Consider the following 24,520-nt stretch of genomic DNA (forward strand, 5'->3'; position numbering starts at 1 on the left):
AACCAAGAGGACAACTTGCAGGACCTGGTTTCTCCTTGCACTATGTGGGCTCTGGGGACTGAACTTAGGTGGCCATGTGCCTTTACCTGCGGAGTCACCTTGAAAGCCATTTAATTCTTATCTTAATGAAGTCCACTTTTGTCAACGTGGCTACTTCCTTATACACGTAGATTTAGAAATCTTTGCTGGGACTGGAGAGAAAGCTAAATAGTTTAAAGCACTTGCTGCTTTAGCAGAAGACCCAGGTTCATTTCCCACCACCCACCTGGTTCACAACCATCTGTAACTCTAGTTCCAGAAGATCCTTCACCCTCTTCTGACCTCGGTAGGCACTAGGTATACATGTGATGTACATATGCATAGGCAAAACCACTCAAAAAAATCTAAAATTTTTAAAAATTAAAACTAAAGAGTATTTCCTACTTAAAAAATAATCACTTTCACTAATAATATTACCTTTCTAATACGTATCTAAACTCTAACTTGAACTTTTTGCTTTCAGTCTCTAGTTCAGGATAGCCCTGAACTCTACGAAGTAGGACAACCTTGAACTGTTGATACACCAGCCACCACGTCCTGGGTAATGAAATTCCAGGTGCACCACATATCTGGTTGAGTACTAGAGCTCACACCTTGTAGCTAGGCAACACAGCTGAGGTACATCCCAACTGTACTTGATCTAACTTCTGTGAATGAGATAGAGCCAGAGTTCAAACTCATTCACATGGATACTGGGTCATTACTGCATCAGTGCTCAACACCTTCCTTCCTCTCTTACCAATTATTTTGGCAAACCAAGCAATTATATGTCTGACAAAGAGCAATGAAATTAAAAAGTTGTAATTATATACATGTACCACTAGTTTTGCTTACTTTTTAACGTGCTCTTATTTAAGAAAGCCCTTCTTCCTGAAGGGAATGAAACTTCATAAACTACCTAATTGTTTTATCATCATTTATTAAAGACTCGGTTGTCTTCCAAATTCAACCATCACCATATATCAAATACAAAATATCCACATATGTGTCTTCTTATTTCTAAGCTTTAGAATCTGTTTCATTAGCCTGACTATGGCATAGTCCTAGAAATTTAAAGTAAACTGGAAATGTTGCTTAGCGCAGGGTTAGATGTTTGGCTTAAGTACAAAAACCCTTGGTTTTATTCAAGACTTGGGCCTTCACTCCCCAGTCCTGAGGGAAAGTTGAATTGCTACTTCTGCTTATGTTGTTTTTCCTCAGGTCTATGCAACAGTGGCTAACTGAAGTACACACTTCGACTACCTAGAAAGCATAGTAACCTATATTGCTGGGTCTGATTCAGTAAGTCTACAATACACTCTGAATTGGCATTTAAAAATAACAGCTTGCATGTCTGTGTGAGGATAAAAAGACAACCTGTGGGGGTTGATTCTTTCCTACCGCTGTGTAAGTCCTGGTGACTGAACTCAGCAAAGACTTTTCACTACTGATCCATCTCAGGGACTCTGAACTGGCATTCTTAAAATGGTGCTGCTGTTTCTACTCAGCCAATAAAAGCGATTTGCAGGGGGTAGAGAGATGGCTCAGTGGTTAGGAGCTACTGAAGAGGACCCAGGTTTGATTCTGGCACCCACATGGTGGCTCACAGCTATCCAGCTGTAACTTCAGTTCCAGGAGACTGGACTCCGTTTGCTGCTCTCCACTGGGCACCAGACATGTACATAGTATACAGAAGTACATGAAGGTAAAACACCATACATTAAAAAGAAAAAAAATAAAATCATGAGAGAACCATTTGCTTGAGGCTTTACAACAAGGATTAAGTCCACGATTTTTTTTCTTAAAAGGCAAGGTAGTCCCTTTTAGGTTTGTAAGCTAGACCCTGTGTGCTGAATAAAGTTGCTGCAGATCAATGAGTAAGAATAAAACTGTACAAAAACAACTAGCAACAGCTTGCTTTCAATTATAGGTTTAAAAAATATATTGCCATAGAAATCAGGATCGACTTTTCAAATCCACTCTAATTTTATTTGGGACTACATTAATTCTGCATAGTGTATTAATTCTACATTAGTTATTTACTTAAGAACTGACAGGTTTTACAAAACTGGATCTTTCAAGCCAACTGCTCATCTTTTATACAGGTTTTCTTAAATTTCCTCAACAATACTTTATAATTTTCCTTATACAATTCTTTGAAGTACTCTTCAAAATAACACTAACTCATTTCATGTCCTTTATTTTCTCTCATTCATTCATTGAGACAATGTCCAAGTTATGTGCCACAGACCTGGCTAAATCTCCATTACTAAAAGGAATGGAGAACTCAAGCAAGCTACATTTCAGGAATTAGAGAAACCTGCAACAACAACAACAACAACAACAACAACAAATCAATGGATCCTAATAAGCCACCGTTAACTTTTACCACTTGTATTTCCAGGACACTCTGCTACTGTACCTGATCATGTATGTCAACCATGACTGCATTCTGCTGGGGGGGATGAGCAGCTGGATGTAACAGACGGGGGGATACATTCGGAGGGTGGAAGGCTCGAGGTTCCTCTATTGCTTGCTGCTGTGCATAAGGGAGATGGTGATAGTTTTCATCTTGACTAATGGAATTATGTCGAGACAGACGTTCCCGTCTTCCTCGCTGGCGCCTAACAGGAGGACTATAATAGGGTAAATGCCAAAAAGAAGGTCATTACTATACTGCTTACTAACTAGTATGATTCATCAGGATTCTTATTATCTATTGTGTGTGTGTGTAAAAGCACACACGCAAGCACACGCACATGCTAAGGTAAGTACAAATAATAAATAATTGCTATCGTTCCAAATTAACTGTAAAAAAAACCCACAACTAATTTAAATATATGACTTACCAGTAAGTTTTAACAAGCTTGGATTTGCAAGGATACTATGTTACTCTGATAAGGAAAATTTACCACTCCTTTTATAAAAAAAACTGGTGTGTGTGTGTGTGTGTGTGTGTGTGTGTGAGCTGCACAACATGCGTGTATCTGTGCAGATCCGAGGCCAATGTGCAGAGTTCCCTCTTTCCTTTTACTGCGTGAGTCCTGGGGATCCAAACACTCTTACACACTGAGCTACCTTGCCAGCCCAAGTGAGCGCTTTCTTCTCCTCTAGTCACTTAGTTGTTGACCACTTGTATGGAATCATGGGTAGATACCTGTTGCGTTGTGATTCCCACTACTGTTTTGTGAGTGCTGAGTATCCCCTGCTCCTTCTTTGTTCTGCCATGAGTGAAGAGTGTGATTCTTTTTGCAGATTTAGAAACAAAAGTTAGTTTCTATCTCATCTGTAAACACAACCTGCCATCCATTTCCTATTTCAGGCTTATACCTAGTGCAGCTTCTGTACATTTAAATAAGGTGTGTGTGCAAAGGCTCCTAGTAGTACTCTTGAGAGTAATAACAGCCTGGACAGGACTGTTAACCAACAGCAGGGGAACAAATTGTCATACTTTAATGGAAGATCACAGTAAAAACAATTGCTGGGCTGGACAGACGGCACAGTGATTACGAACACTATTCTTCTAGAAGACCAGGGTTCAATTCCCAGCACCCACATGGGGACTCACAACTGTCTGGAACTCCAGTTCCACAGGACCTGACACTTCACACCAACATACATGGAGGCAAAACACCAATGCACATAAAAGAAAAGTAAATACATTTCAAAAATAAATAAATGATCTATTTCCATCAACAATAAACAGACTGCTTAAAAAACAAAGAAAACATTTAAATGAAAACAAAATCCCAAACTGTACTGTTTAAGAATATATATATATATAGGCATTCAAAACCACAATGAACAGGGGCTCCATAAACCCCAAGTCTGCTCCCTTGGAAGGAAGAAGGGATGGGCTGGTGCATGCGCACTTCCGAGTTGTATGAGGCCAGATTTAACCTAGGAGGTGTACCATGTTATCCTTCTGATTATCCACTTGTCTCACATGTTCTGAATGCACACCACTTCACCATACAACAGGAAAAGACTATTAACAACCAGATATTTAAGATATAACTTTTATTTTAAAAATCCTATGTCCACATACTAGCAGTCACAAATTACTCAAACATTTCCATATAGTTGCCTAATATATATATATAGTACTGGACATTAATTAAGTGTCTAAAGAGATTTATTTTGACTAGTTTGGGATATCAATGGTGGTTTTTTAAGACCATATCCAATCTTCTCAGAATGCTGTAACAAAACATTATAGCCTGAATGTCTTAAATAGGACCTTATTCTCTCCAAGGTCTCGGGCTACCAGTCTCTGATCGAGGTGTAACTGACCTAAGAGTTCTGATGAGAGCTCTGTTCCTGGCTTGCAGATACTCTGCATTATCATTACATCTGTATATGGCAAAGTGGGCTCTCTGATGTCCCTCCTTACAGAAACACAAATTCTATTAGATAAGGGCCCCGTCCTCACACCTTACTCAAACTCAACAGCTTCCTTAGAAGTCCCACCTCCAGTGATAATCATAATGGAAGTTAAAGCTTCACTACATGAGTTCTTTTGTAGAGGCACAAAACCATTTAGTCCCAAAATTCCCTAAGTTATTTATTCTTCTGATTACTATTATTGCATACATGCAAGCAGGAACCTCAACTCACACTGATTTGCTTGAAATAAAGTGATCTCTGGCCAATGAACTGAGGAAGGAATGAACTCCTCTAGGAGGAAGGGCAAGTGCCACACTGCTTTCACAGATGAACTTTCCGCCAGTCTGTGAGAAACGCAGCTCTTAAGGATGAAAAGGCTGGAAGGGCAGACGTAGGGCATCTCTAAGCTTTAATACGTTCTGATAGTTATAAGGTAGAGAACACATTTTTCAATTGTCAGGACTGTAGACTAGCCCATAAGAAGAGGGGCATGTTGGGGATACTGAACTCAGGACTGTTATAAAAATTTGAAAAGTGAACTATTTTTCTTTGTCTCAGCTAGCTCCCAAATAAATGAGACAGAGACTGTAAGATTTATTTAACCAAGCTTTACAGCATAATATCTAAGCAGTTATTAATCTATTCTAATGCTCTAGCCAGCCTTGCTACCTCCCAGCCAAAGCCTCCACGATACTTGCATTTTAGTACTGCCTCAGATGCGTTTTCATGTGTCTCCCCAACCCTCCTTGATGTGAAATGCCCCCCCCCCCAATCAGAAGTCCAGCTCTGTTCTCTCCCCTGCTCAGACATTGGTTGATCAGCTTTTGTTGACAAATCAGAGACTAAGTGGGGAGCAGTGTTTACACAACAGTGAGCCAGGAAAGTCTTAGAATAAGCATTACGATGCCAGATGACACGTCCTGACTGCAACCAAACTTGGGGGCAGAAAAGTCAGCACTTAAATAATGCAAGATAATTACAACAGTGTACAGTAACATTATGCCCACACAGGACTTTATGGATATGAGGCAAATAATCTACCTTTAAGATATATTCCAGCTTCATAATCCATTCTAAATCATAAGGCAGCTGAATTTATATATAATGGCCAAGATTCACTTAGTCTCTTTCAGTTTCTTCACTTATTAATAAGGCACTTAATCAATTCCTTATAACTTAAGATAGAAACCTAAATAACTTGTAATTTTTATGCATGAATATACATAATGTGCAGGTACAGACATATTTATCAAATATCCACAAAAATATGCTTTCTGACACTAAAAACTATTCCCAAACCCACCAGTGGAAGTAAAGAAACAAACAGTGACCAACGAACCTTCTTCTGTTGCGTGCAGGTGTGTTACAGCGCTCCCCTGAGAAGTGATGTTGATTTGGTCGAACTGAAGGGGGCTGCCTATTTGATGTCATCTCCCATGGTCGCATTGGTGGTGAGGGAGCTGGTGATGCTGATGTATAATCAAAGACTGAATGAGAGAGGCGCTGTCTCTTAGGACTTGGACTATCTTCACTCTGCCAATGCAACAAAAAGGATCGACTGAATTAACCCATAAGGATTTTACATTACTTCATATGCAATAAGTAAAAAAAATGCATTTCTCATTAAAAAAACAAAAGATATACATTGTACTAGCAATCCAAATTTAAATCCTAAATTTAGAAATGTAGAGGCAGGGGTAGAGAAAAGGGGGTTGGACAGTAAATATACATATAAAAATTGAACTGTTTGGAAAAACCACATTAGATGACATGACATATAAGAAACAAACGGGGACTGGAGATGGCTCAGTGGTTAAGAGCACTGACTGCTCTTTCAGAGGTCCCGAGTTCAATTCCCAGCAACCACATGGTGGCTCACAACCATCTGAAAAGGGATCTGATGCCCTCTTCTGGTGTGTCCAAAGACAGCGACAGTGTACTCATATAAATAAAATTTATCTTTAAAAAACAAACAAACAGCCGGGTGTGGCGGCGCACGCCTTTAATCCCAGCACTCGGGAGGCAGAGGCAGGCGGATTTCTGAGTTCGAGGCCAGCCTGGTCTACAAAGTGAGTTCCAGGACAGCCAGNAATCCCAGCACTCGGGAGGCAGAGGCAGGCGGATTTCTGAGTTCGAGGCCAGCCTGGTCTACAAAGTGAGTTCCAGGACAGCCAGGGCTACACAGGGAAACCCTGTCTCGAAAAACCAAAAAACAAACAAACAAACAGCTAACTCCTATCTAGTGCCTGACCTTCTAGAAATCCTAGCCCACCTGGAAACTGCCACTATGCTATAAGCTATCCATCCGCACATCCTTTAGCTAGTGATAAGTTTGGTTAGGAAGAGGCCCTCCTTTCCTGAGTAGGCCCTGACCTTGGATGCTAACCACACAACTCTACCATTCTTGTTGTCTGGGCAGTTATTTCTTCAGTGATGGTTACATTGACAAAATAAATCTTATATAAAGTAAAGTCAACAATTCTCTTTTGAATGTCATAGCACTTCAGGAGCATCATCCAATCTTCAAAGGTCACAATATAAGCTTCATAGCTATAAAATCTATACAACCATGTAACTGCTATTAACTCCAGGATTCCCCAACCAATTTGATTTCCAATTAAATCTCATCAAAACTGCAAAAATCCCAAATTAACTGAAAATCTGACAGGCTACATTTTGTTGGAAAGACTGTTCCTATTTCTATACTACCTAATCTACACCCCCCCCCCAAGTTTTAATTATTAGTCATTAGAAGACTTTTAATTGATTTACAAAATAACTGATATTTGTCGTGAACACACTCAATAGCTTCACATTTATTTTTATTTTATGCTTGGTGTTATGCCTGCATGTCTGTGCACCATGTGTATCCAGTGCCTCTGAAGACTGGGAGGACATCAGATCCTCTGGAACTAGAGCTACAAATGGTTATCAGCCATACAGGGGCTAGAAACCGAACCTCAGTCCAATGCAAAACCAACAAGTGCTTTGACCAGGTAAGCCACCTTTCTAGCTCCAACAATGTCCTATTTTTAAAAAGACAAGCACAGAAAACAATTGATTTTAGTAACAAAGCAAACTGATAAATGGAGCTGAACCTAGAGTATAATTCCAGAACTTGGGAGAGAAAGGCCAGAAGATTGGTAATCTGAGGTCATCCTTGGTTAACATAGTGAGTTCAAGGCCAGTTTATGCTACATGAGACAGACCCGTTCTCTTAAATTAAAAAAAAAAAAAAAGCCAGGCATGGTGGCGCACGCCTTTAATCCCAGCACTTGGGAGGCAGAGGCAGGCGGGTTTCTGAGTTCAGAGGCCAGCCTGGTCTACAGAGTGAGTTCCAGGACAGCCAGGGCTACACAGAGAAACCCTGTCTCAAAAAAAACAAAAACAAAAACAAAAACAAAACAAAACAAAAAAAAAAACCACACCTAAATGGTTACATTTGATATTTCAAAATGATTTAGCAAAATATGACCTAACCTATATTCTCTTAATGGTATTATTTAAATATACTTGTTTTTAATTTCTTTAATAAGAAAGCCAGGCTTTATAATGAGAATCCCCAAACTTTAAGAGCACCAGCACACATGCACACGTATGTACATATATCATGTACATACAGAAAAGCAAGAAAATTACTTCCAAGTAACTGCCCAGACAAGCCTCCAACTTGCTCTATAGGGAAGAATGACTGAACTTCTAATCCTCCTCCTCCCTTTTCTGAGTGTGGGATTACAGGCAGGTTTATGTTGTATTCTATTACATACTTTTTGTTTTTGAAGACAGTGTCTAAGTAGCCCAGCCCGGCCTTGAGATCTACCCACTTCTACCTTCTAAACACTGGAATTAAAAAGGTGTGCCCCACCTACCTAATACGAATTGCTACTTCTGATGTATGATTCCCAGTGACACTTGGTGCTACTAGAACCAAACTCAGAAAACGACTGAATTATTAGATGGGCCTGTCTTTTCGAAAAAAATTTGTTTTGAATTCTCAGGGGGGAATTCTTTTCTGTAACGTTGGGCTAAGTTTTCAACCTACCAGATGTTGACAATTTAAGTGTGTAAAATGTTAAAACCTACAGCTACTACCTTACTATCCAGAGTGGTGCAGACTGGGAATCAAGGGTGGAAAGAGGCAGGTGGGTGTGTAGCAGGTTCCAGCTTCTATCTGATGACTAAAACGTGCCTGGCTTTAAAAAAAAAAAAAAAAATCACTCAACTTTTCGAGGACTACATTCCCAAAGAAGGAAGGAACTGGCTTATGTTGAGAGGTATAAAGGTTCATCTAAACTAACACGATGGGGTAGAGCCACGCCCATGAGCATGTCTGAGAAGTTTCTAGGTAAGGTTAACTGAGGCAAGAAGATCAATTCTTAATACAATGCCTGGGGTTTTGGACTGAACCAAGGAAGGAAGTTGAGCAACTCTGCTTTTTGAATGGGGGGTAGGAAGGAGGTGGCATGGTGACACCCCACTGCCTCCCATCCCAACTGCCATGATGAACCATAACTCAAAATGGGAGTCTACAGAGCTCTCTCCACAAAAAGCCCATAAAAAGCAAAGCTAATCCCAGCATTGGGGGACAGACAACAGAGTGCTTGGCCAGCCAGTGTAATCTACTATGAGAAGGTCCAGGCCAGTGAGACCCTATCTCAAAAGACAAGGTACAAGAAGGTTGACCTCTCACCAACACTAGGAAAACAAGAACAAAGCACAAATACTTAACAGAGTGACACAACTGGTCACCAAAGGTCATAAATGACAAAAGCTTTTGTTCACTAACACTGGTGATAGGCTAGGGCAGAGGTTCTCAACCTGTGGGGGTCCATCAACCATTCACAGGGGTTGGCTTCCAGATATTCACATTATGATTCCTAATAGCAAAATTACAGTTAAGAAGTAGCAGTGAAATTAAGGGTCACAACATTGGGAAGAATCTATTTACTAATTGGATATAGTCCAATATATATAGTAAAGTGTTTGCCTTACAAGCTTACGAGCTGGGTCTGAGACCCAGAATCACTTTAGGCAGGGAGGTATGGTTGGGTTAGGACGGCAAAGGATCTTTGGGGGCCCTGCCAACCTAGCTGCCTTGTCTCTTCGCTAGTGAAAACTATCAGAAACAAGAGTAAGGACAAAGAACAATACTTTCTCTGCCACGACTGTCCTAATAATGAGCCATATGTCCAACTCCATGTTTACAATAAAAAGTTATTTTATGCCTAAAGGAAAGCTACAGGGGAGCTGAGTTCTTGGAAAATGGAAACCTCACCTAGGAAACAGAGGATGTTTTGAGAAAGGAGGAAAAACAACAACAAAAAAAAAGGTTGAGCCTGGCAGCAGAGACCTGTTAATACCAGCTGAACATAGCAAGTCCTTGGCTCAAAATTTTAACAAATTATTATTTAAAAAAAAAAAAAAACAACCCAACAAATAAGTAAGTAAGTTTGTAAGCAAATTAGATGAATAAATGGCAGGAGAGATGGCTTGACATTTAAGAGCACATACTGCTCTTGGAGCCTATTATTCATATAGGTGGCTCACAGGGTCTATTGCCCAGGTTCTAGCTCCAGGGGCGCGCACACACATATACATGCCCACACACGTGCACACAATCATTTAAAAATATTTAGAAAGAAGGCAAAGTAAAAGGTACCTATGGAAAGCCAACGTCAGGAGGCTAGACTAAGGGGATGGCTTTCTGGGAATCTCCTTCTCATGTAGTAATAAGGTTTTATTTTTATTCATTACATGTGTCTGTGGATTTCAGATTCCTTATAGCTGGAATTACAAACATTTGTGAGCTGTCTTAGTGGGAACTGGGATGCAAACTCCACTCTTCATGGTAAGAACAGGAAGTGCTCTTTACCACTGAGCAATGCTGAGTAATGTCTACATCACACCAGGTTTTTGAAGAGGAGAGGCACAGGTGAAACTAACAAATGACGCTCTTTCTGACAGAGAATTAGCCAGTGTATCAGTATTTCTCAGGACTTCTTAAGATCCACCTGCTTTCTTATCCAGGGCAGTAAATGAGTAGAGAAAACTCTCTGGCTCTCCCCTAAAGAATACAGTAGAAAGCCTTGTTCTAAAGGTAGAGTAAGACTAAATTAACACTATAAACAAAATTAAAATACTTCTTACTTTCAATAAACCCCAGGGATTAGAGCATACGATATGACTAGTTAGAGGGTGTAGCACATGACTAACATGGGCAAAGATCTCAATTCAACTGCCAACAGCTTTGGAGGAAAAAAAAGCAAAACAGGAAAACGCCAAGTACAATTAGATCTAACTTTTAACTTTATTTTTAAAACAAGGGTTTAGTCTATTGCACTTGTAATTACTAAGTTAAAAGTTAATATTCATTCCTGAAACCTTCAAAAGAATATGGAGAACACAGAAAATGAGAAGTATTTATTAGTGTCTGTAGTTAAATGTATTGTTTAGCAATTTAAAAAATTATTTATTTATTTTTTTGGATACAGGATAGTCCTGGCTGGCCTGAAACTAACTATGTAGACCAGGCTGGCCTTAAACTCAATAGATCTGCCTGTCTCTGCCTCCCAAACAAAGGTACGTGACATAATATCCAGCCTTAAAGTTTCTTTCTTGTCCTTCCTTTCTTTCCTTCCAGTTTTGTTTCTTTTTTTTTTTTTTGGGGGGGGGGGAGGTCTCTCTCTATATATATACATAGCCTTGGCAGTCCCAGAACAATATGTAGAATAGGTTGATCTTGCAGAAATCTGCCTCCTTCAGGCGCAAGAGTGCTGGAATTAGAGGCACTTGCTGCTAACCCTGGCTTTAAATTTCTTAAGCATCAGTCACCTAACTATACTGAGCTTCTATGTGCACTCAATGCTGTAATCAAAATAGTAATCAGCCAGGCAGTGGTGGCGCAAACCTTTAATCCCAGCACTTGGGAGGCAGAGGCAGGNAGTGAGTTCCAGGACAGCCAGGGCTACACAGAGAAACCCTGTCTCAGGAAAACAAACAAACAAACAAAAAAACAAACAACAACAACCCAGTAGTCAATGTGCCACACAATTTACAAACAACTATGCCTCCTGAAACAGTTATGTTGTGCTAAATACTTACAAATAAATTTACAGAAATATGAATATCTAAAGGTAGTGTGATATAGTAAACACAACACAGCTAAAATCAGATGAGGCCCTTGCTCTACAAATAAATTGGATGGAAGTGTGTACTTTGAACTTTTAAAAGCCTATTTCCTTACTTAAAACAAGATGCCTAGCTTACTCTGAGATTTAAAAACAGTAACACAATACACACATAACAGAGAATCCAGCGCAAATTCTAAAAGGAATACCAGACTAAAGAGTCCTGGATCACCTGCAGATATTCACAGCACATGCCAACCGTAAGCATTTCTCTTTAAATAGTCAAAGTTCAACAGCCAGTGATTTGTATGAGCAAATCCGAGCAATGTTTTAATAACCCAAAGATGGTTTTAATGTATCAGTACTCATTTTCATCTTATATATAATTTCTTTAAATCAAGTTTTTATGTATAGGTGCTAGGAAGTACAGAAAGGAAACACCATATGTTCTGGGCACTAAGCAAGCAGTGATGGCTTAAAACAGACGCTTTCATTTATCCTTTCCTACACCCTACATATTTTACTATCTTCTATCTTCCTACAGAAACTGAATGGTTAGAACAAATGATTAAGACATAAAAGATTTAAAAAAAAAACAGAGTATTAAGTAGCAAAATAATGAACAGTAGCTCAAGAGAAGAGATTCTTCAGAAAAGCTCAGAGTTACCTTCAAGAAGTCTCTGAGAAGAGTGTTAATTTCCACACACAACAGAAAGGAAGAGGATACTCACAAGCTTGTTAAGCCTTCCTAGAAACAAGCTAGCATGTGTCTGACTTTCAGCCCTGTGTAGGGAAAGGGTAAACATGTAAGAACCTGGAAGAAAGCTTTGAAGTGAGCATCCTCTTGAATGGTAGTGTTCTGATCACTTGGGAGGAGAGGGAACAGGCTCTCAAGTCTCACCCTTTCACCAATCACCTTGTTAGGATGGCCAGGTAGAGGTGCTGAATTGGCCCCGGGAGATATCTGGGAAAAAGAGGGAGAAGAAAGGATAGTTCATGCTGGCCATACTGACATGGAGAACAAGCCTATGAAGGACAGCTGAGGTTTCCAGTGTGATAGCTCTGTCAGCAGGGCAAGAGGAACTCTAAACACAAAATAGACAGGCTGCACGGACTGTCTCTAGCAATGGACCTTCTCATACAAAAAGGTTTGAGATAAAAAAATATCACAGCTTGGGGAACTCAAGTTCTTGTTCCCCAAATACCTAGTAATAGTAACCCCTAAAGACAGACTTCAGGCTAAGACCTGAAGTAAAAACACTTAAGTAGAGTGATGAATGTCTGCCTACACTGTATTTTTTCTCAATGTACTTTTAGTGACCTTGCTGAAAAAAGACTTGACAATACTTATGGTAAAAGTTCTATACTATCAGCTGAAAGACTGTACTTCATATACAAATGTTATGTTTAACTAAGGATGGCCTCTCCAGTCCATCCAATAAACTTTAGCTACATTTATTCAGTACTAGGGAGGCTGAGGCAAAAACATCCCAAGTTCTAAGCTAACCTGGGCTAGAAATCATGATCTTGTCTCAAGATAAAAAAAAAAAAAAAAAAAAAAAAAAAAAAAAATCCTAAAACAAAAAAAAAAAGCAAAATAAAGGAAACAACACAAAACTAAAGGCTCTGCTAAGGAAATGAAGACAAACTTCTAAGTCTGAAAGTAAACAACTGTAATGTAAAAATCTAGACTGCAGTTTAAATCTCCTTACATTTGTGTAAGTCTGTAGCAATTTAAAACCATGAACAACACTCTTCACTATGTGTGACAGTGAAATTTTCCTCGGGGACTCCAAGTTTAAAGACTTGTTTATGCTCACACATACAAAAAAATAAGATAAAATAAAATAAAACGTGCTTAACACCGTGCTTTTACAGTTTTTTTCTCTCAGTCTTAAATTTAAGGGTCTCCTTGGTAACAGGCACTAAACAGGAAAAGGGCGTGGTTTCCTACCTTCTAACAGGTATATGCTAGCAAAAAAGGAGGGGAAGGTGGAAAGGAAAGAAAAAGAACCAAGTCAATCGCTGTTTAGCAAGTTTCTGATGACTCTGACATGGAGTGCTCTGCTCTGAGAGCCGGAAGGGAGCAGGAGAGTAAGAAAACACAGTTCTCAGAATGGCAGATAGTAGAGGAGATGCTAGAGAGGAAATTAAGGACATCATAAAAGTGAATGCTGTAGTACTGCCATGCTTTGATCATCTCTGGTCCATCTGTAACTTTGTTGTCAATGTGGTATAAACCTCATAAACATGGTAAGAACAAAAATACTGCCAAAGACCTACTACCACCCCTCAGAGGTTAATAAAGAGGAATACTTGTTATTTACTACACAGTATTATTTTGGATATAAACTATAGTTTATCTCTGTATTGCAAACATAATGTGCACTCTTTACACTTATGAGTATGTGAAGAACAGTGAAGAATATTTACTGTTTTCTAAGAGCTGAGCTAAGAGTTATATACATGTTAAAGAACTAAGCTATAAAGATTAAAAAATAAAAATCCCAATGACCTTATTTTAATTAAAACAACAAGATGGTTCAGTAGGTAAAAGGGCTTGTCACCAAGTCTGATGACCTGGATTAGATTCCTGAAACCCACACAGTGGGTAGAGAGAGAGAATTTACTCCCCAAAGTTTGTCTTATGACCTCCACATGCAGGACAGAATGGATGCAAGCAACCAACAGTATGATATTTACGCACTAGAAAGCAGGAAATACTGGAGCATAACTGAATTAATAAGAAAATAAAAGGTACATTTGATTCCCAGCATAGCGAAAAAGTCCATTCAGCCCTGCAAGTAGCTTGTGCCTCTGACCAGAGCACTCCAGAGGACGGCTGAACTGAACGTTCTAGGCCAGCTTACATAGTAAGTCCTTTCTCAAAACAATAAAACCAACCCAAAATAGATTAGAGGTATATTTGCCATTCTTGATCTTCATTCAGCAAGGAATGTCACAAAAAACTCTCTCCAAATGAGCTATTCCTTCTTCTAATTAGTACTCTACCTGCAATTCTCTTGGGTGGTTTCTTATTTTCACATAAGTGAAATCTGTAGTGATTTTCACTTTTTAAATCATGCACTTTGTATCATGCACCACATGTGCACCAGGTGCCCCTGGAGGCCAGAGAGGGCGTGGTCTACCCTGAACTGATTAGATGCAGCCAGTGTTCTTAACTGCTGAGCGCTCTCTCTGGCCCTGTACTGTGTTTTAAGCAAGTCATTTACCATCCACAATCGTGGTCAGTTTTACAAATCTCAAGTACAAGCACCTGGCTAGCAGAACAGAAATCAAGAGTCTGCTTTATTCTTCACTCTCTGATCTTTGGAAAATGTTCCATCATTATGAGTAAAAACAAACAACAAACCCCTGGCACCCTTGGCTCTTGTCACACTAGGAGCTTTTAAGTATATCTTCTCTATCCACAATAGTTTTCTTCTGTCAGAAACTCCATTTATCTCTAAAGACAAATGTAACATACTACATCTGAATTTACACAACTAAAATGAAATGTTCAGGACTCAAACTTTCTTTACGGAAGCATAAACTAAGATATTTTTATAGGGCTTGGATATCACTCAATGGTAGGGCACTTATCTAACATGCACAAGCCCTTGGATTTGAATTCTCAGAACCCCCTCTCCACAATTTTTTTTTTAATTGGAACAAAATCTCAACTGATAATGGCTAATTTCATGTCAGGAGATGAACTGAACCCTGTGTTGATTAGTTCTGTCAACCTGATACAAGCTCCTGGTCTCATCTAGGGAGGGAACCTCAATAGAGAAAATTTAAAATGTACCTTCAAACTGGCATATAGGCAGGGTATGGTGGCACACACTTTTATTCCCAGTAGGGAGATCTCTTAGTGTTCAAGACTAGCATGCTCCATCTACATAGTGAGTTCCAGGCTAGTCAGAGCTACACAGTGAGACGCCATTTGAAATAAATAAAACAAATTATATAAACACACACATGCACACACCTACACCTATCTATAAGGCATTTTCTGGATTAATGACTGATGTGGAAGGGCCAGGCCCATGACGATCAAGCAGGCCATCCCTGGGCAAGTGGTCCTGGACTGCATTAGAAAGCGGGTTGGGCAAGACAGTCTAAGCAGTGTAAGTAGCCTCTACTTCTGTTCCTGCCCTAACTTCCCTTTATGATGGATTCTGAGCTATATAGAAGTGACATAAACTCTTTTTCCCAAGGTTGCTTTTGGTAACTGTTTGTCACACCAACAGGAAGCAAACCAGGACAGTCTCTATGATCTGTACACACTGTACAGGTTTAACTGAACTGATTAAAAAGGCATGCACTTCAGAAAGACCAAAGAGGACCTTAAATCTTAGTTCACCTTGGAGTTTAAACAGTTTTAAAAGTAACGCTGTTCTTTACCACTAGTTTGACCATTAGTCTGTAATTCAAAATGTAAGCATGCTTTCAGTTAATTAAAAATAAACTTGTTAGGCATAATTTCACTGATTCTTCCTTGATTGGGCTAAAGTTTTACCACACTCCTAAGCTGATTCACTTGTGTGAGTCTCTAGCCTGCAAATATTGAGCACTAGAGATACTTGTTAATTGAAGCCTGAGCTCAGGATGCAGCTTCTAATTGCCACAGCAGCACACCGAAGAGGAAATCTGTAACCTCAGAACTTCTTTTTTAGTGTTTGTTTACAGGTAACTAGATGGCAAACTCACCCAGTGTAGCTGGAAAGTAAGATTAATGTTTACATATGCCTTTCAAGCATCAGGGCATTAGTAGTTTATGATACTTTGTTTAATTTGGCCCTTCTCTGGGCAGCTAATAACATCAATAATAATTTAATCCTTGTCTTAAGAGATTAGCACAGTTGCACTATTGTGCTAATAGGATTTAAGGAAACACTGTTCCTTCTAAAATGGTTTCTATTGGCAGCTTTCTACTATATTTAGTTTTTTTTTCCATAAAAATGGAGAGATTTAACAGTCTTCTGTGCCAGCTTTTTTGTCTGTTTTTAAGACAGAGGATGCCCTTAAACTCACAAGCATCCTGCCTCAAACTCCTAGGTATTAAGGATGTACACCACAACTTCCAGGATAGTATGCAATAGTGTACTGTTTACAAATTATGTTGCCTGAAACCTGACTTCAATCCCTAGGATCCACATGTACCCCTGGCACAGGTGAGGCAAACACATAAGATAAATGTAAATGTTTAAATTTACAATTTTTATCAGTAATTTCTTTGCTTAATCACTTTTTATTCCTTGGTGGATTTTTCTGAACTCCTGTCAACAATTTTCTTTATTATAGATTGATATAATCAAATTTGTGACATTTCTTCTATTCATGTATGTTATCCTTTATGCCCGCCTTCCTGTCTTACATGTCCCCCACTCTTTGTTCCTTGTCTCTCACCAGAGAAAGCATGTGATATTTGCCTGACTTAATTTAACACAGTGGTTCCCCCAGTTCCACCAAATTGGAAATAAATGTAATAAATTGTTTGATAAGAAGCAAAATCACAAAACCATTGAATCTAAAGTATGTGCTCGCTGGGCGTGGTGGCGCACGCCTTTAATCCCAGCACTCGGGAGGCAGAGGCAGGAGGATTTCTGAGTTCGAGGCCAGCCTGGTCTACAAAGTGAGTTCCAGGACAGCCAGGGCTATACAGAGAAACCCTGTCTCGAAAAACCAAAAAAAGTATGTGCTCTGCAGCAAAAGAGGTCAAAATCCTGTAAACCCGTAAATGTTCCAACACAGTTGTAGTATGGCAGCACAAAACTGTAATTCTAGAACTCTGGAGAGCCAGAAATTCAAAGTCAACACCAGCTACACAGGAAATGAGGCCAATCTGGTCTGTAAGAGATCTTGTCTCAATAAACAAGTTTAGAAGAAAAGTATGACTAAATATGTGCCATAAATCTGAGATAAATTTTAGTTCAAAAACCATAATCTGTGTTTAGTGCTGTTACGATTACCTAGAAGTGTAATATACTCTACTCATTGAGAAAATAAATCTCCCAAACTAATTGAATGATACAACAGTCAGCTTTTCTGGATTATGTCACAAGTTTATTATGAATCTGCTTACAATTAAACAGGCTAATAAAACTTGGAGTGCTGGAGAGATGGCTCAGGATAATTTGCTTGGCTCACAAGCATGAGGACTTGAGGTCCAATCCCCAGAATCCATATAAAGTCAGGAAGAATAGTAATGCATCCCAGTGCTCCTGTGGTAAACCGAGCAACAGACAGGAGACTCCATGAAATTCACCAGCCATTATCCTTGTGTGTACAGCAGTGTGCAAGAGATCCTGTCTCTTAGGTATGAATGAATACCTAAGGCTGTCCTCCGACCTCTCAGCACTGTGTGTGCCAGTTTTGAGAAGCCACTAGACACTAATTGGGGTAAACATGGGGGTGCTAAGTAAAACTTATTCCCATTCTTGATTTAAGACAAACTAAGTAGATCTATGTCTTTTGGGAATCACTCAAAACCAAAGTTGGTAAAAAACAACTAAAGACTACTTGCTCCCTCTCCTTTCCCCAGTCCAGAGTTCCATAGCACAATGGTAAGGAGAGAGACACAACTAAGTAGTATAGACAGACAAATTGGGAGGAAATGAGACTGTGTACATCACCCCTGTACTTCATTTGTTTAAATTTCTCTTTCATTTACTACAAAGAATTCAATCATTTTGTTCCTTTAGCCAATGTCATAATAGGTATTTAATATCTTCTGATAGGTGGGATAGAACCAGAACTGTATGTACAAGTTAATACTGCAATGCTTATGTTCCCTGCAGAGAAAACTGAAAGCAATCTATGAAATGAAGCAAAGTTATATTCATATATGCACCTAACTGAAAAACAAGCAGAAAATTTGTAAACAGCACCAAAGACACCATGCAACAAACAAGACTAATCAAGAACTACCTACCTTTCCAGTAAGAGAGATTACCAAACAGTGCTCCACACTAATGGCAGCACGAAATACAAGCAGAACTAAAGATAAGCATCTTGACCAGCCTTTCTACCCTGCTCAAGTATCTAAGCATTTTGGAGATATTTATTTTGAAGACTTCTCACCCACATTAAGCTAAGTAAAAATATAATCACAGTGCCTGGCAGTGTTAACTAAAAGACTTATCTAATGCTGGGGCAAAGAGAGACAATAGATCTATATTCTCCGTTATGATGCTTACAGACTCCCTTAGATGTAGATTTGTTCTAATCTTTGTCAAAAATCAGATTGCTCTAGTAAAGAAAAGAATTTATACATACCTAGATTAATATTTACCAACTTAGTAAAGGATAAGGCCCGATGAAATGGCTCAGCAGGTGAAGGTGCTTGCGGCAAAGCTGGAGACTTATCAACCTCCAGAACACATGAGGCAGAGGCACCCAACCAAATAGGGCAAGTTGTCCAAACATATTTAATGTTAAAAACATTTTTAAAAGAATCAAAATGGGCATAAACTTTAACAAGCGTAGAAACACAGCCAACTACCTTTTGGAATGGAATACACCACTGGTGGAAGGATCAGAGGATTTAAATACAATTCTTTCTTAACTTAGAGAGAGTGTGAGGCCAAGATCTGTTAGAGCAGAGCCTGATACTATCTATCCTCTAAGTCCTCCAGAGCTTGTAGAATAAGTAGTTCTTACTCCTACATAAACCACAGAATTGACTTTAAAGTAGAACCTTACAATGAACAGGCTTAGGATAAGCAGGCTTTCTAAAGGCAAAATACATATATACTGGTATGTTTCTAAACTAAAAAACTATCTCAAGAGGACAATTCCTACTCAAAATTGTCATCTTTGAGTGTTACTTATTTCCGCAAGAAACCCAACACGTTTGATCTTGTCATTTTTCAAGTAAGTTGGATTTCGCCATTAGACAGTGTTCCCCAAAATGAACCACAGTTTATTTTTCGACTATGATTCAAATGTAATTGGAATTCCTTAAATCCTGGTTACAAAGATTATGTATGCTAGTTAAAGAAACTTTGATAAGTAAATGTTTCTACAATAGTATCTGCAAAACAGGCAGTATTCGGCAGACTTAAGAATTCCAAGAGTCATGTATGAGCGCTGAATACATTTCAATATCCACCTCGTATGAAGAAAGAAATCGCTACCCAACGAAGTATTCAACTCTATGGAAAAAGAATTAGCACGTTCAACTTTTACTGAATATCCTCCAACACAAAAGCGTTGTCCTCATTGGATCATACATAGGGAAAAAAAAACAACTTAGTTCTCGTTGGCTTTCGGTAACCCGAAAAACTCCTGCTTCAAAAACCAACCTCTCTCATTCTTCAGCCCTGAAAGGAAGAACTTCCATCCACTGAGAACAAAACGAAGCCCGTCCAGAAACCCGCGGAGGTAGAAGGCCGCGAGAGAGGACCCCTCCAACCGGGTTCTGAGTTCTCCCAAGTGACATCATCACTTCACCTGCGTCTCGTCCAGGCAGGGGCGGGCCGGCTCCCTGCCGCCGCGGGAACAAAGAGCGCCAGGCTGCCGGGAAACGTCCGCCGAGCGCGGCCCGCCGGCTCCCAACCTCCCGCGGCCAGTACCGCCCTCGCGCGGGAGCCAACGGCCGTCGCCGCCAGTACCTGCGAGGGGAGGCTCCGCCCTGCGGGGCTGCTCCCACCGCTCCGGGCCGGGCCGCCGCCTCCTATTGTGACTGCTCGCCCCGCCGGCGGCCAGCTCGCCAGGGCCGCCGTCCCCGGTCGTCCTTGCCCTCGGAACCCGGGTTCCGACTGAGGCGCTGTCACGGCGCTTCCTTCCTCTTGGCACCATCACACGCGCCTCTCCTGAAAACCACGGCTCCACGCCCTGCGCCGAAGGAGCCGGCTAGCGCCTGGGAAGCCCCATCTTTTCCGCCCGCCGTCCCAACCGCCCCGGCCTCCGGAGGCACGCCCGCCAGCCGCACGAGGGGCCCCGCCCCAGCCCACCCCACTGCACCCCTTGTCAGCGCTCGCGGACCCGCGCGGGCCGCGCCGGCGCAGTGAATTGCGCTGCGCGCGCAGGCGATACTCCGAGCGCTACGCTTCGAACCGCAGAACTCGAGAGCCTCCCACCTCTGAGTTCCGGACGCCCGCCCCTCCCCTCCCCTCCTCTCCCCTCCCCTCGCCCGCACAAACCTAGCCAGCCAAGCGCAGGATCGCCTAGGAGCTCCGCCTCTTCCCCCGCTCGGAGCCCCCTTTGTTTCCACCCGCGGGGGCGGGGCCGCGCACGTCCAGGCCGCTCGGGCCAGTTCCGGCAACAGAGCCCGTGCGCAGCGCCCCTGCGCAGCCCCGCCCAGCTCACTCGTTCGGCTAGCTCGGGCGGCGAAGGTGGGGAGGTGGGGCAGCGTCTCCCAACGCAGGGAGTGCCTAACCCGGCGGCAGCTCCCGCTCCCGTCAGCAACTCTAAAACTCAGCAGTAGAGCAGTAAACCTCACAATATAGTATGTATTTACATGACCTAAGAAGCAGGAACTTTTACTGATGTAGACACGTGGTTTCAAAACAAAACAAGCAGGCTTGTATCTAACTTGTCCAACCCTCAGGACGACGGTGACAGATTCTGTGACTTTGCTGAGATAGGAAGTTAAGTTCGAATACTAAATGAAGCCTCAGCTCACTATTGGGGTGAAGATCCAATAGAGAACATAAACCCTATATTGGCTCAGTAAATACAAGGAAAAGAATTGTTCAATACCGTTGGAAATTATGGAAAAGTAGGCTTTTTAAGTAGATAGAAAATAGACGTTTCTTTAAAAGTTTATTAAAAGTTAAAGGATCGGTGAACAGAAAACTCAGACTGAGCTGGGCATGGCGGGCTCAAACCCTGGGAAAGCTGAGAAAGAGGACGAATGGGAGTTTTAGGTCCACCTGGTCTACTGTATCAAAATCCGGTCTAAAAACCTAGAGTGGAAGAAAGAAGGTGGGTGTAGGAGGAGGCTAAGAATAAGCAGGAAGGGGTGGGGTAAAAGGACAGAAAAGGGAAAGCAATCAAACCTCTAGAGGGCTTAACCCTTCCCTTCTTCCTTCTCTGAGTTTCAGTGGCCTCGGGTAAGAAAACACTAAAATGTTTCAGGATCTTTTTGGATCATATACATTGTTTAGGAATAACACCATATAATTATGTACATCTGTCAACCAGTACCAGCGCGAGCACCACTGCTCTATTGTGACTAACTCCAAGGCTCACTATTTCAGGTGCTTAGCAACTGCTGAAGCAAAGTTCTAGCAATCCTTGTATAATTAATTCTAATACAAAGGGAAGCTGGAAAGAGATAGTAGGCCCCTGTGAAGTATTCCCTCACCCCAGTTCTTCACCCCCATTATGTAGCTTTCTCTTTTCTTTGCCTCCCCACCCCAACTCACTCTTAGACCAGGCTGGCCTTGAACTCACAGAGATCCATTTGCCCCTTTCTCTAGTGTGCTGGGATTAAAGGCATGTACCATTACACCCAACTTCTAAATGCTTTCTTAGCCCACAAGTCTGATACAGATAAAAACAGTGAGAGGGCATGCTTTTCACAAGACAACTGACAATCGAACGTGGCGGGGCTGAAATTATGTCTTAGTAGTTGTTCAACAGTAGTTTCAGCTAAAGCTTTGCTTGCTGTCTTTTTCCACAATGGCAGAAAGCCCTGTTGAAAAGCTTTAAGCACACACACACACACACACACACACACACACACACACTTTCTGTAATGAGAATTTTCTACATCTGCACAGCCCAGAAGGTATCAGAGCTATACCATGGATACCAGAAAGTATCCATGTAGTATAGCACTGGAAGTGTATGTAATACTAGTGAACTAACATTTTTAAAGCTGCATATCCAGCACCTGAAGGAAAAGTTGCTGTGGCAAGAGCTTTTTGAGGACTTAAAGGCTGTCCTTTAGAAGTGGTTTTCTTGTCAGGTGAAAACTGTGACTGTCTTCTTGAAGTCCTTTATTAGATCAGAAATGGGGAAGTGTGAAAGTGGACTTCAAATGTATCTGGTAGTTGTAACTGAGGTCAGCCCAGGGCCCCTACCCTTCTAATACAAAGGAGGAAGAGCAGTCATCACAAACCTCCACTAAAGTAGACACCCAACGTCAAAAAGGAAGCATAAAAAAGTTCCGATCTGACCACAAAGAAAATTCACAGCACTCCAATTCTGTATCCGGTTTCATTTTCTCAATGATTTGGCTCTAACTATTCTCCTCCTTATGCCATCAAGTTTTTCTATCTTTATTGGGACATTACTAACACACCATTAATTTTCTCCACCTTGAAGTTTTTAACTATAATAGCTAAAGGTTTGGTGTTCATCTGTTGTTATCTAAGTTATGTGAAACTCAGGTGCCAGAACAAACATCTAACATGTTCAAAGGCCTTGAGTGGGATCTCCAACACCTGCCTATCTACTTCCTTTACAGAGATCATTAAGGAAATTTTCTAAGAGATATTTCTAGCACTTGTGCTAGAATATGATTTGGTGAGGTAGTCATCAAATTGGCTTTCTTGGCCAGCTGTATTGTAGCACATGTCTCTGATCCCAGCATTTGAGATGCTAAGGGCAGGCAGATTAAGGATTCTGGTCCAGCCTGGGTTGTGTACAAGACAGTCTCAAAAAGAAAAATGTTCTTTATCATCCTCACAGATTGTATTTCTGGGTTCAGAAATCTTGTCCACTCTTGTCTTTTGAATTTCAATAAAAAAGTTTTAGTAATTCTAAAGAAAAAGAACAACTAGGATTTTAATTGGGACTTCACTGAATCTGGAGATGAAAAGGCAGTGTTAGTTGAATAATGCCAAATCTTCCAGCACCTGAGCAGGGTGAAGCCTTTTATTTGCTCTGAAGTTTTTTTTTTTTTTTTAATCATGCTTCACAATGTTCTGTAATTATCTTACATCTCAGTTCTTAAGTTTGTTCCAATTGACTTTTCTAACTCAGTTATTATAATAGTTAATCTCAACCCTTCAGGCTTTTTAAAATAAAAAAAATCCTGTTTAAATTCTTTATATTCAGCTGAAAATAACAAAACTACTATTTTTTTTCTTGCCATCATATTCTTGCCACTTAACTGTCCTTCTGCACCACCTGGTAAGTACACCCCAGTCAGAGGGAGACAGCTACGGGACAACCTTGTTTTTCCTATCAAATCTCCACTAGACAACTGTGGTCATTTGAGTATGGAGTGTTCAGGGTATTTTTCGGGTATTTCAGGGAGTGAAATCATTTAAGGAGAGTCTTCTATTTCTAACTTGCTGAAAGTGCATTAAATGGTGGTTTAATTGTACCAAAATTTTCTTTTCCTATCATATTTTTTAGTTAATATATAAACTGTATTAGTTAGATTTTGGCTATTGAACCATTAAGTCCATTTAGGTCTTTTTTTTTTTTAAGATTTATTTATTTATATGTAAGTACACTGTAGCTGTCTTCAGACACTCAGGAAGAGGGAGTCAGATCTCGTTATGGATGGTTGTGAGCCACCATGTGGTTGCTGGGATTTGAACTCCAGACCTTCGGAAGAGCAGTCAGGTGCTCTTACCACTGAGCCATCTCACCAGCCCCCATTTAGGTCTTATGATTGTTCTTTTTAAATACTGATGGGTTTGGTCTACTTATATTCTTTAGGACATTTATTTGTTTGTCCTTGTATAATTTCCCATTTAATGCCTACATCAGGTTTTATTACAAATATTTCTGTTAGTCTTAGAAAATATCAATCTCTCCCACACCCTCCTGTGCTCTAGAAACAAATGAAGGACTGTAGGACCGCTGTTATACTTTCTTCAGACATTTGGAAAAATTCATTGACTAGCAACCTATCCATGGAATTAAAATTTTTTTAGATTCTTAGCCTTTATTTATTTAGGTTTTTCGAGACAGGGTTTCTCTGTATAGCCCTGGCTGTCCTGGAACTCACTTTGTAGACCAGGCTGGCCTCGAACTCAGAAATCTACCTGCCCCTGCCTCCTGAGTGCTGGGATTAAAGG

At 40.6% G+C, this 24,520-nt stretch overlaps 1 protein-coding gene across 13 annotated transcripts in view; it reads right to left on the bottom strand.

Moving 5' to 3' along the window:
* The window catches only part of Rnf38 (ring finger protein 38), a 109,261-nt gene that overhangs the window by 18,812 nt on the left and 65,929 nt on the right, over window positions 1-24,520 (bottom strand). The window contains exons 1-5 of one of the 13 annotated variants that reach the window (XM_021159933.2): window positions 20,681-21,129; window positions 12,448-12,495; window positions 8,497-8,597; window positions 5,744-5,937; window positions 2,441-2,654 (exon numbers count right to left, since the gene is read on the bottom strand). In XM_021159933.2, coding sequence (XP_021015592.1) covers window positions 2,441-2,654; window positions 5,744-5,850 — 321 coding nt within the window. In that variant the 5' untranslated portion in view covers window positions 5,851-5,937; window positions 8,497-8,597; window positions 12,448-12,495; window positions 20,681-21,129. The other 12 variants (XM_021159937.2, XM_021159936.2, XM_021159939.2 and 9 more) reach the window with 12 other exon arrangements.

This window comes from Mus caroli, chromosome 4 (genome assembly GCF_900094665.2).
Source record: "Mus caroli chromosome 4, CAROLI_EIJ_v1.1, whole genome shotgun sequence".
NCBI lineage: Eukaryota > Metazoa > Chordata > Mammalia > Rodentia > Muridae > Mus > Mus caroli.